At 42.2% G+C, this 13,738-nt stretch overlaps 1 protein-coding gene across 2 annotated transcripts in view; it reads left to right on the top strand.

Annotated features, from left to right (window-relative positions):
• Nucleotides 1–10,940, top strand: part of tsc22d3 (TSC22 domain family, member 3) — a 34,683-nt gene extending 23,743 nt beyond the window's left edge. The window contains exons 1-3 of one of the 2 annotated variants that reach the window (XM_070912995.1): nucleotides 7,636–7,951; nucleotides 8,478–8,529; nucleotides 9,204–10,940. In XM_070912995.1, the coding sequence (XP_070769096.1) occupies nucleotides 7,827–7,951; nucleotides 8,478–8,529; nucleotides 9,204–9,491 (465 nt within the window). In that variant the 5' untranslated portion in view covers nucleotides 7,636–7,826 and the 3' untranslated portion in view covers nucleotides 9,492–10,940. Of the gene's footprint in view, nucleotides 1–7,635; nucleotides 7,952–8,477; nucleotides 8,530–9,203 lie in introns of those variants that run through there. The other variant, XM_070912994.1, reaches the window with a different exon arrangement.
• Nucleotides 10,941–13,738: the final 2,798 nt, after the last annotated feature.

Here is a 13,738-nt window from a genome sequence, read left to right as displayed (position 1 = left end):
AATAACAAAGTTCACTGCTATTTAACACTGCATGGCCAATTGAGTCCACAACCTTTGACCTTTTGTAGAGCATTTACGGTGCCATTAGTGAGATGACTTAACTGCAAAAACTGAGAGTGGAATCCCTTATCTTTCAGTGTGTTTGTGTGTGTGTGTGTGTGTGTGTGGGGGGGGGCTATGGCCTAGAACATACTGTTATTTCTTTTCAGAGGGGTGTGGGGTTGGCGGATGAATGTGGCATGACAAGGGTCCACCATACTGCAATATTGCCCTAACACACTCCTCTGGGTCTCGGCTCTATTTCAGTATTTTCACAGTAAATTTAGCCAGGACGTTCCCCTCGTTGTAACACAAGGTAAATCTTTACATTATGGCCTGAAGCTGTCTGACTTCAGCTGAATCACTGCCTGGTGCCAGATGCTGCGAAGTCCCCAAGCTTGTTAACTGCAGTATACTGCACACAGCACCATTTGCTACAGCACTGCTTGTAAACTGCTATTAGTGTCAGCGAAGGCTACTGTAAATGGGATGATTATCATTTCATATGAACTGAAATGAAGTGCTGTTATTTCTGGTAAGCAAAGCATTAAAGTGGGCCTTTGTGTTGTCTCAAAAAATGGAATCAAGGCAAGTAAGGAGCAGTTCCTATAATGCACAAAGCTTAGCATGTCACCCAGGCAGATCTCACATCGCAAAGGAAATTCTCTATCAGGAGAATAATCAGTTGAATACAGTTCCTCACAGATGCTGAAAAGTACAGATGTGAACAAACACACACCTGCTTGTTCTGATTTTGTAACAGCTGCCTTTAGGTGTACACAGGGGAAGAAATGGTTCTATGTTTCCTACCATGCAAATCATAATTAAAACCTTTCAGTAGTTAAGTATAGTCTATTAAAAGGTTGGTCCTTTGGCGCCTGTAACCAACATTTAGCCATACTGCTTAACACAGCAGCTCAGACTTGCAGTAACGCTGAGTTTATGACATAATGTTGTAACTTTTAAAGCCTTAAACTAATAAAAAAAATCATCTTGGAACTTGGTTTTACTGTCATTCCATACACGCAGGATGTATGACACCACTGTAATGGTATGACAGCAAAAATCACATTAATTTTTCTCTTTCATCATTCTTTTGCTCCCTTTCTTAAGAGACTCAGGGAAATAAATTGCTCTGTTACAAAACACCACATAATAACACGATGAATCGCCTTGTCAATCACTCATGCTTGTACAGACAGTATTGGTCATGTGTGTGAGAAGATAATTGTCTGAGGACATGTAATTACATGGAACCACTTGTGTGGTAGAAAAACAAAAAACAAAACAAGAAGCTCCCCATGGTTTGCAGTAGACTGTAAAGAAACATGGACATACAGTATCTGTGATGTCGCCCATCGGTTTCATCTGAGGCAAAATTTCAGCTCACTGCCATCTTGATAGAAGAATAAATAATTCAAATGTTACAGAAAAAATGGCTTTCATGTTTTGAAAAGTGGAAAATTGGAGACGGGAGAAAAAAAGAAAGAAAAGAAAAATCATCCACCTGAGTTTGAATGACTAAGCTGAATACAAAAGGATTAAATGTTCTCCATTTTAAATGAATTGCTCCTGACGTGATGGGTGTAAACATGTCCAGTACAAGCCTTCCTTTCCCTCTGCTGATGCTGTGAAAGCCCATTCATATGCTGTCCATAATACCCCAAATAATGAATGTGATCAGTAATTGTTAGAAACTGTGAACCTGAAATTCCACCACTACAAGGAAATATAAATGACATTTTGTTGACTTAGAGGCTGTGTGGTAATCTATACTATCCAACTATTTATTGCTATTAATCAAATTTTCTTGTCTTATTCTTCTTAAAGTATACTGTAGACTCACTTTTCTGAAAGTGACTGAATTAAGCTTTCTGTTTGATGGTCCAGGACAGAGTAGATTGAAGCTCCCTACAGTTATTGCTTGACATTTAGTTAATTATACTTTTGTCTTCTGAATGTATACGTCAATGGCAAAAAATATGACAATATTAAATCCTATCTAGTGGTAAATGTCAATATGCAAATGTTGTGAACCAAAGGATACTTCTTTAAAGAGGCAACACGCAAAAACTGGTTTTACACGATTGTCTGTCATGTAACACCACACTCATCTGCGTCACAATCCCTATACAATATCAAATGTCAAAACCCTCCACTTGCCAAAGACAAAAAGGATTAAATGGAGACAGAAGAGTGAGACATTTTGGCAGAACTGTCAAACCATGAAGCAGCTTGCAATTAATCACGGCAAGAGCGGTTTACTTTGTTACACCTTTACAAGCTCTCCAAACATTAATACATTAATTACACCCGTGATGACAAAGGAGGCTTGCTGACACTGACAACCTCACTTCAACAGAATTTTAGGGTTTAGGCGATTGTGAACGCCCCACACGTAATCTGAAATTTTACATAAAATACCACTGAACTAATTCATCTGCCTCAGTTTGATTTTAAATGCCAATTATTAGCAGTTATGTAACAATTCATCTGCAAACACCATGATGTTCGCTCTTGTTTGTGCTGCCTTCAGTGTCTTGGAATGTCTGGTCATTATACGGTGAACAGGTTTTATTTCCCATCATGGAACGACAGCCAAACTATGTGTTTTATTACACATGTTACCACTGAATGAATGAGGTACGGAGAAAGGCATGATGATTGTTCCCTCAGAGAAAGATCTTTTGCTTTGTGGGGCTGAAACAGACACTCACACCGCAGTGCAGTGTCGAGATGAAACAACTGGCGCCATTTCAGGAAACTGTCATTTTCATTGTGACTCTGGGGCATTGTCTTCCACTGGATTGGAGACACATCATACAAGTGCCAGTGTGAGCATGGCACTCCCAGTTATGGGGTATCCAGAGGTATCGCCAGTGCTCAATTGTCTCTTTGTGCTTTGAGAACACAGTTGTTGAGAACAAACAACAGCAGAACAGTGAGCAAACAGTCGAAGGGCTCCCGCCTCTTGAACAGCCCCTTCATTTGGAAGCTAAGATGGGACAGTCTCAGACGCGTCCCACTGGAGTGGCCCCTGTTGGGGCTATGCCGCCCTCTCCCAGGACGGTGTGCGCCCTCCGCCTGTCCGAGCCGCCCCACCGATTCTGCTGTCATTACCAGCACTTCAGCTATCCTGAGAGAGCTATGAGCTACTCGCCCCCTTATTCACCGAGTCTGTTCAAGAGGCCGGATCGTCGGTAAGTAGGGGGGCCGCAGAGGAGTTTGTCTTGAGTGTGAGAGGATGTCTGGCATGACAGTGACATGTGTCAGTGACAGATGTGCACATCACAGACATTTCAGGAGAAGATGGATGATAACGGCAGTGTGTCAGTGTCTAAATGATGTAGACTTGTGGATGCAGTATTTGGATTACAATCCACACGTATGTTCACATTAAGAGTCATTTGAAGCAGCGCTGGAAACTGCTTCAATTTTCATAATGTTCAATCTTGCCAAATGGAGAACAAAACAAGACCAAGAAATGAAGCCGCAACCTATTCTCTATATCAGCTGTAAAGAGACATTATGCCCTCTTCATTTCCCTGACATTAACCTTGATAATGATGTTGTTGAATGTCATCTTTTGAATTTCCACTAATGGTGAATTCGCCAAACTGATATATACATATTGGCTGTTTTGCTCGCAGCATTGAAAGCAGGCAGAGTGTGATATCTCTACCAGCCCTTGGATAACAATGCCAGTCCTGTCATCATCTTCTCCACTGCATGTTTGATACAGCCCATCACATAAAGTAATATTACATGCAATCCAAGGGCAGAAATTGACAGGCTATTCAATTTATTGAAAACCTCATGAGCAAAACCAAGGCCATGTGCCTGGTTTCTATTCATGGGCTCAGGAGACTTATAGGTGATGTGATAATAATGACTCTGCCTCTGGGTGTCCTAGTGTATGCAGAGTGTTCAGTATTCATTGGTTGTAAGCAGTCCTGTTGCCCACACTGACAGCTTCCTCTGGCTGCAGCCTATGGCAGGACTGTGTGTTCTCGGGCCACACTCTCATACACGCCATGCATTCCTAATTGTGAGAGTGCAGGTGGGACATCACAGTAAAAAGAAGATAAAAGGCATCCTTTTGAGCAAGAAGTGAAGTCTCAAATGAATAGACTTGTTTTAGTCTCTGTGGATTTAATCACCAGTGTTTCCTGTTGAGCTGCATTGTGTACATCTTGAATTTCGTGCGCCAAAACCTCAAAATGCTGCTCATAACAAAAGCTGGGAGGTTGGCGGCATGTCTCAGCCTCATTCGTCTTCAGCCCCTGGTGCAGATGAATCACAGTATTATATAACGCGGTTGGCTCTTGCACAGGGGACATCTGATGGAAACCGTGGCCCATCGCCTAGCTTTAGAGTGACTCACTGGATTTGGCACGCGCCAAACATGGTTAGGCGGTTCCACAGACACATGAGGGACTTTATTTCTTGAAAAGGCAGCATAGGTCAGTGTCTGTGGCACTTAAACTGGTTAGAAACATGCAGATACAACTGGAATTGCTTTTGTTGTGTGTTAATGTCTTTCACTTAAGATTTGTTTTGGAGCAGTTAAATTGTGAAAAAAAGCAGGCAAAGCAGAAAGGTTATGAGCATCCTAGTTTACACTGTCATCATCTTACTGCATGTGGCTCATTAGGTTTACTGTATTTTACATGAACAGCGCAGGAAGGCTCCCCACGGTCTGCAGTTTCTATCTGTGCATCTCAGCTGAGCCCCAGGCAATTGGTGTCACTCCCCTCTCCTAAATGGGACTATCACAGCAGGGCAAGGTAATTCACCAGCCCCTCATCGCCAGAGCAGGGCCTGATATTAAACCTGGCAGCTGTACTGCCACAGCACGAAATCTGAGACGACAGGCACTATGGGCCCTAATACCCAGTCAATGTGCTTTCTGCTCAGCCTGGTTAGGCCTACCAAAAGTCAGCCTTTCCACTCTAATTGTTTTGTTACATAACAGAACTCCTTTTTCTCCAAATAACGTGGCAGACCTTAGCTTACTATGCAGGGATCAGATAGTTGAGGGCATGTTTTCTTTTCCTGGGCAGAAAACCATGTTTGCCACTATGCTGCGCATATAAAAATGTTTGGACTTTATGGACTCAACCATGGCATATTTTATTTTATCCAAACATTATTCATATTAATTTATAGTGTTATTATATATATAAAGAACATGGATTTCATGGGATATGTACATAATTTAATGGCAACTAGAGACCCACTGTGATAAAGTCAGCGAATCCCTATGAAAGTCATTTTGACTAGCTGGTAATGTTCTACAGGTCGATGGTGTTTTGGAAGAAAATTGATTATGCAACAGAGGCTCTCTAATAGAAATTTAATTGGCTTATAATCAGTATTGAATCAGATAATTGTATCAACAAAAGGGCACATAATGTGACAGCTGAGAGGTGCTGAGCAATTACATTAAAGCTATAAAAACCTGCATAGATGCCCCAATGAAAACAAGATCTATTGCTCAATAACAGCCAGTGAGTGAAAATGCTGTGTGAAAAAAAGATAACAGCAGGTATGTTTTCTTTTCTCTGTGTCCTCTGGGGTCCGCTCCCACCACAAATTGTTTATTACGGTTTGCAGGAGGCTCAGTACAGTTGTGTCACATGTTGTAACATGCAAGTTCAAAAGTCCATCTCAAGAGCAAGAGGTCATACACTGGAGACCCATGCTTCAGTTTTGAAGCCAGGCTGATTCCTGTACACCTTTCCAGTTAGTGGATATTGACACTCAATACTAGTGGTAGTATACAGAACAAATGCAAAATAGTCTGTGTTACCCTAAAACATCCTAGACGGCTTTGTTGTTTAGTCCACACATTAGGGTGAACTAGTGTGATAAAATAGCAAGCATGTAGCATTCATTAGATAGATGAATAAATAAACAGATGTAGTGTCCTTTGAGACTTTTCCATGTGTTTACTAAGCAGGAAAAACAACCTGGAATTGTTCAATTATGGAAAATTCCATGGTAAACAGTGTCAATATTGTCCCCTACAGGCCGGTGTATTATAGCTTTTCACCACTAGAGACCGATAGAGTTCAGACATAGACTGAGGGGAAATTTACCGGGAGCGAGGATGGAAAAGTACCTATGCAGGGCACCTATGCATCTGTGCGGGTGGTGCAGGACATTCCGTTATAGCGTGTACTGTAACGAACTGCAATAAAGTGACGGGATCAACCTGTTATTGTTGTCATTACACCGCAAGTAATCAACGACGGTTTTCGGGCTTATTATAAGTTGTAAAGTTCACACTCAGCAAATCGTAAACTGATAAATAAATACTTTTAAATAACATACTTAAAGGAAACATACTCTAAACTCGCTTGTTAAATAAGGTCAGTGATTCACGTGAAAATCAGATGATACAAATCCTCGCGACGTGCGACCTTTCTGCGGCCAAATCGAGTTTTTTATTTCATTTGTTAGCAACACGGGTGACTTGTTTATGCAGACCTGGTGTGGTTACAATTGTTCAGTTGGTTGTTATGATGTAGTTTGTTGCAATGAGTACGGAATTCGGTCTGTGGGTTCACAGCAGAAGCCAGCGGCGTCAGAGGAGTTCAGAGGCAGGGCACCGGGCAGATGTAATGCTGCATTCAAATGCTTCTCTTAAACTCGTTATTTCGAGTGGCAGTGTTGTTTACTAATAGTAAGCTACAATGCAACCTCAAAATCATTTCATTTTGGGTGTCCTTTGTTTTGTTTTATTTTATAAATTAACTGGTTGAGAGGTGCACTTCAGAATGAAAATGGCAAATACATTGTTTTGGTTGACCGATAACTTGTTTAGTCTTTGATTGGTTGTTGATGAGATCCGTCCTTCTGACTGTAATGGTCATACAATAACAACCAGAAATCAGAATAAAAATCTATCTTACTATCAAACAAGCATGCATTACTTTAACGGGGCCTGTCTAAAACCTGCATCACTTTTATATTCATAATCTGTAGTATGTTTTTGTACAGTGGTGGACGTTCTTGTATAAGTAAACTTTTTGTTTTTGTTATCGACAAAATGTTCTGAATTACATTTTCAATTTAAGTGAAAGTAGCATACAAATGTAATTATCAAGTAATAATATTATTCATTCCTCAAAATACAATATTTCCAATGAAATTAAAGCATTAGTGTGAGGCATTTTATAGTTGTAGGTTGTATGCATTGCATAATATTTTTTCGCTTTATGTGTTACATTTTAGTCTTTATTCTGCACTATAGCACTAACACAGAGGGAAAAAAAACACCCCCTTGAGCAGTAGAGTAAAAGTCAAAGTCTCTCAAAACATCGTTGTACTACTAGAGCCAGCCTCATGAATACATGAGTACGTGACCCAGCGTGCTTTGTTATTTTCCCTTCAAAAGTTATTATGCCAAAAAAAAAAAAAGTTGAGGTGACGGTGTATTTATCAGATTCCTGCATGGTCCAGGTCCTAAATCCAGTTTCTCCTATTGCACGGGAATGCACCATAAAATCTGACCCGCCAACTCATTTGACTAATGTAGGCGCGCGTCAGATGACGTCAGGAGGCGAGCCATTCAAATAGCAGTCGGTGGCAGAAATAGCATCAGACAGTCGCTCGTACAAACCGGCGAAGCTCACACACCGACACAGCACCGCAGCTCAGCCAGCAGCAGCGAGTCAGTGCATCGCTACTAGAAAGACGAAACTAACCCGGATATACACTTCGGTGACCAACCAGTCGCAAACGTGGCGAGAAGTATAATCCAAACGAGTCTGGTACTCAACATGAGCACGGAGATGTTCGCTAAAACACCAATGGAGGTGGCCGTCTACCAGTTGCACAACTTCTCCATCTCTTTCTTCTCCTCGCTCCTCGGGGGAGACGTTGTATCGGTCAAACTTGACAACAGGTAAATATCCGACACAGTCACCAGATGTTAGAAATGCGTTATTTCGTTAATATTGCGTTTGCTAAATCGAAGCATGCGCCGGGTCTTGTTCTCCTGCAGGCCTCCTGTATTTTCATATAGCGGCTCAAAGCAAATGCGCCCATTTGCATTGTCTGATATTGTTATGACATTACCACCAAATGCTGTCCGCCCAGCTGTGCGTCTCTGTGCTGCTGTTTGTTTGGACTTTGAACTGATATCTGTGCTGTTCATTGTATCACTCGGCCACTTCCTGGTAGACTCTGTGCTCGTTACACCATAACCTATATAAACCCCTACTCGTACTCTCACAGCAATCAAAGTGCACTTTACAGAAATAAACTAGATGACAGATGGGTAAACCGTTTTCCTTTCTGTTTCGCAAGCTTTCTGTTTCATTGCCACAGACCAGTGAATTCAGGAAGAACCAACATGTTTTTTTGTTGATGTTGTTGATGATGGGATTGAGTTGACATTAAGTTAAACCTCTTTTTCTTCTCCTCCGCAGTGCCTCTGGTGCTAGCGTTGTGGCCATCGACAACAAGATTGAACAGGCGATGGTAAGCTGAGATCACAAACACACATGACAACATCACAATGACTTCTGCGATGCACAATTAGCAGTTAACAATGAGCTGATGCTGTTGTTCAAAGTGATTTACAGTGGCCACCAGTAGATCCACATTTGCTGTTACATTACACACAGCATTAAATCTGTGACCTTTTTTAGATGGTCTCTTTGACCCGAAAGAAACATCAGCATGTATAGAACAGTAATTACCCACTGACCCAAAACACAGTTTCCCCCAACGCATTCTGCACAAAACCAGCTCTCTATTAATGCTCTGGGGAGTCCCTGTTCAGTAAGGCAGCGCCGGCTAGTGTGTGCTTTTATTCACGTGACAAAGTAGAAAACAAGTGCAGGAGATGACGGCAGGAAGTTAAAAAAAACTGAGTCTGATAACATTTTTGCAGCACAAAATGATTGAAAACACCCTTGAGTCAAAGTTGTAACATGTATGCTTTACTGTATACTGCATCTCACTAGAGATCCCTGGGAGTAAATAGACAAAATGGAGCAGAAGATATCCTCTGACAGCAAACTTGCCTGGCAAACCCCATCATTCATTCAGCATGTGCATCAGCCGTGCAGCCAAGCAGAACGGCCGAACAAGCCTTAACATTTGTGTTTTTATATCTGAACTTATCCATCTCTTCTTCTCTGTCGTGACAGGACCTTGTGAAGAACCACCTGATGTACGCGGTGCGCGAGGAGGTGGAGATCCTCAAGGAGCAGATCAAAGAGCTGGCGGAGAAGAACAACCAGCTCGAGAGGGAGAACTACCTGCTGAAGAACCTGGCCAGTCCAGAGCAGCTGGAGAAGTTCCAGTCTCGCATCCCGTCAGACGTGCTGCTGCCCCTGGACAATCAGAGCGCCCAGGTGACCCCAGACCAGCACCAGCAGCAGCAGCAGCAGCAGCAGCAGCAGACCTGCATCCACAGCACTGGCTCTGCTGTGTAAGTGGCTCTGCCTTGGGGCGGGCAGAGCCACTGTCTCTTAACAGTAATGGACCTCCATTTGAACCTAAGCGTTACAAAATCGCCGCCGCCGAGAACCCTTCAAAACAATGAAGGTGAAGCATCGGGGCTGTAAATGATCGATGGGACACAAAAGAACTGTTGACACTGATAAGCACAAAACAGAACTTACGACGCTCTGACCGGTGCGGTGTCAGGCCCGTCCTCTGATACCGTCTAACTCTGTCGTAGTCTCTCTGTGTAGACAAAAGCGCTAAGAATAGAGAGAGGGCTGCCTAGACACCGACGAGCGCTTGCTTTCAGACGCGGGGGTGCTTTCCCTGCCTAGTCGAACCCTTCCAACAAACACCCTTTGCTCTAGAGAGGGGGGGTGGGGAGGTGTTGATCGGGCTGGCCCTGCAGGTGCTAACTTGGGAAGTGTGGGGGAGGTTGCTCCCTGCTCACCCAGAGCAAGACCCATCCGAGATGGTCCTCCATGTCTCAACGAGAAGAGCCCCATCATGTGGATTTGTCCGACTTCAAAATACAAGTTTCAAGGACTCCCGGCAACACATTTCAGCCACATAACGAGGACTTTTCCTGTACCTACAATGTATTGCTCATGTGTTTGTGTACATTTAAGCATAACAAGAATAATCAACAGGATAAGCTAAGGCAACAGAGGTGGAGGTTAATGCAGTATAGCCTATTAGAGCTGGTGGACCGCTGCAGTAGACTGACCAGTATACTGTAATGATTCATAAAATGTAATCTTGTATTGCCTGCAGTTGGGGCTTGCTGCTTATGGGGGAAATTAATCCTGCTATCTCTTCTGTTTTTTGTTTGTGATTCTGAACAAAAATCAGTTGTTTGTAAAATAGGAGCATTGTACAGTGGTCTTAAACGATTGTTATTTTTTGTAATCTAGGGGGACAGGCGTCCTTGTCTGCCTAGCTCTTCACAGTAAAGGATGACTACAATGTACATAAAGTTGAAACGTCCTGAGGTAAACGTAGTGGATTTGGTGAGCAAGCAGGCGCCGGCAGTTGTCGCTGCAGATGCACTCCTGATTTTTAGCAGCGTCGTCCAGTATCTGCTCCGTTTCTTGCTCAGATGCCAACTTGAAAACGATGGCATGACAACAGTGCCTGTCCGTAGAAAGAGGAAGTCATTTCCACACTGAGCTGTTGTTGTTGTTGTTTTCTAGCTACCAAAGACTTTGCCTTTTTTTTTTTTTTTTTTTTTTTTTTTTCCTCACAACAACAGAAGCTGAGCAAACCAGGACCATGTGTAAAACTTCACAGGGAGAAGTCTCGTTTGTAGTTAGTGCTTAAGTTTCTTATGTGTTTTGTAAAGATAACGGTATTGTTGCTGTATCCTCGAAACAGTTGTTCACTATGATGTTTGGATACGACTGCACATTTGCAATAAACCTTATGTTTACATAATACAATACATTGACACACTGTCTTTTGTTCTTTAACCACATAACTCGTGTTTGATCCAAAAACGGAACAATTTTTGATTTCATATGTGACATCGTCACAGACTCCTGGCAGGAAAGTTAAATACATCTAAAAATTTGATTTTACAATATGATGGAAATACAGTATCTATTTCACCTTCATACAGCAAGTGTTTTTTAGGTGGGTGTAATGATGAGATAACATTTTTAGCAACACTAAGCAAATGAGCAAATCACAAAAAAACCCAGATTTTTACTCGTGTCTTATGCACTAATACGCTATCGTGGTAGGGGAATACCACTGATGCCAGACCAGATTTGTTCTTTTTTACATTTCTTGTGTGGTAGTGTTTTGGAGCTTACTATGCAATGGAGTTATTTATTCATTGGAAAGTCAGTCAGGGAAGACAGATGAAGCGGCTGTAACAACACCCAGGAGGATTTCATTTTCTGGTGCTGTGAAATTCCTCTCATTTGAATTTCAGAGTAAACAACACGCTGTCTGTTCGGGAAAAACTAACCTTGCACTCGTGGAAGTTGGAGCCACTCCATCACAACATCTTTTGAATACATGCTGACTTCTACTGAGCTTTGTGAGCCTTGTTTGTGTTTACAAGGTCAGTGTGACGAGCAGCTTGTGATTTGTAAAATTCAAGACGACGTTGCAGCGAGCCACGAGGCTCCTGCTTCAGACAAAGGCCCTTTTTAATTTAGCATGTTTGCTGCTTAGACTGAGAGGAGAAAATATTCTCATTGTCGTGCTCACTGAGAAAACAAAAGTAACTACGCAAAACTTATTTTTTTCCCAAAGTCAAAAACAGTGTGACCACTAATGACAGTGAAGTAATAATAGCTGGTTGCCAGTGGATTGGAATCTGCCAGGGTGAAAAAACAGTTTGTCCTAGTAGCATTTCCCTTCAGACAGATTGGCAGCCAGTCAGTGCAGCCTGTGTGTAACTAGATATGTTGTGGCTTCCCTGGTGCGTAGACCAGGCTCACATCCATCTATCGCTGAGAACAGAGAGGCTGAGCTCGGGCCCAGAACCACCACCACAGATCAAATAGCACTAGAGTAAACACAGTGTCTTCCCCGTTGCTCACTTTTACACACGAAACTGTGCTCCCTCCTGGGGTTTTGTGTCAAAACAACTGATTCTGTGTGAAACCGATGGTCCTGATCAATATGGCTGCTCTGAAATGCATTCAACATTCAATTAGTGTCAGGCGGGATGTACAGCGTATTGACAGAGCAGGACATTTGTTTAATGTAGCAAAGAGGAGAGTTTCAGGCATTTATTGGCTCTTTTGCACAAGATAATTGGAGTCAGTCTTTCTGCTGCCTGCCCAGATACCTGAACACCTCGTGCATGTCAATGCAGGAAGTGGTACTGCAGCTAATGGCTATTGCAGCCTCCAGTTCATCCGGCTGTTCAGCTATAGCGTGTGCATGCCACAGACTCTAGAGGCTCGCAAAAAGTCTGAAGACAATTAGTGCCGTGGCTTGATTTGCCATGTTGCTTTAACGCTCGTTCTATCTTTCTATTTTGGGACTGGTTTAGTAACAGTGTGTTCTAGGATCACTTTAGTGCATGTGGCTTTTTATTTGAAACCGATTCACCATAAATCTTCAGTCGTGGTTCAGAACTGAGGCCCAATCAGGAAAATACTTCTGAGGACATACTTGCCTCTTTGCCAACGCCATGTTTGCTGTTCAGGTTTTTCCATTGGTCTTTTTGTTCCCTCCAGCCTCTGAAAGTCAAGTTTGTTTTTGAGGCCATATAGGTTGTATGGGATTCTGTTGTACTATTCTTACCTCATTGTAACACATCTGTGTGAATGTAAAAAATGAAACACTAAATATGTTATCTAGTTCACTTCTAACCAAGATGTTCTAAATGACATAACCACTCTTTCAACATGTTTACTCTTTTAGAATCATATTTCAAACATTGATCTCACCCCTGGTTAAACGCTCACTAGCTGACGCATAGGACATGTTCACATTCATTCATTTGTTAATGACTTAAAGACTGACGCATCCGTTTCTGGCTTCCCGCCGGATTTTCTAAAAAGGCAAAAACACAGAAGATCTGAGTCAAAGCATCAGTGATTCCACATCACTTTCCATAAAGTACAGTTAAATATTAAAAGTGTGGGAAGAGCCTTAGGTGTGGAATTAAACCTTAAATTGGAGCTTGAAACCAGGCAGCTAGAAGAAGCGTTTGTGTTGGATAACTAGAGTTATGCAATGAAAAAAAAAGAACATCTGTTTCGGATTGAAATTCAGGGTTTGTGCTGGAATAAGCGAGCTCTGCCTCAATGTGGTTTGGTTCGCATGCAGGGGAATAATTTGCTCTGCCTGCTTTTCATGCAGACATATACAACTTGTGTGTCCTCTGAATGGCAACATATTCATCATGTTAACATTAAAGTCAGAGCTGAATGAAACAAATGTCAGATGTTAGCTGCATCTCATAGTGTCGTGCACTGCGCATTTCCTGTAACATGAACAAGGAGTCGCTCTGCTTTTTCCAAAAGAAGCAGTTCAAAAGAGTTGCAAATTGTTGATGACGGACGGTTATGTAAGTTGAAAAATATGCCATTATCGCTCTCTCACATGAGAAAATGGCTTGCTAGCTTCAGAGATGCAACTTTAAAACATGACTTCAGTGGTATCTTCCTTCGCACGACTTATTTCATGTGTTCAGGGCAACATGACATCTTTAAAGTGGGTGTTAATGTGGACCTCTGAACGAAAGAACAAAAAACAAGGCACAGGTTGATGC

Source organism: Enoplosus armatus, chromosome 10 (genome assembly GCF_043641665.1).
Source record: "Enoplosus armatus isolate fEnoArm2 chromosome 10, fEnoArm2.hap1, whole genome shotgun sequence".
Classification (NCBI taxonomy): Eukaryota; Metazoa; Chordata; class Actinopteri; order Centrarchiformes; family Enoplosidae; genus Enoplosus; species Enoplosus armatus.
This window is presented reverse-complemented; position numbering and strand designations above follow the sequence as displayed.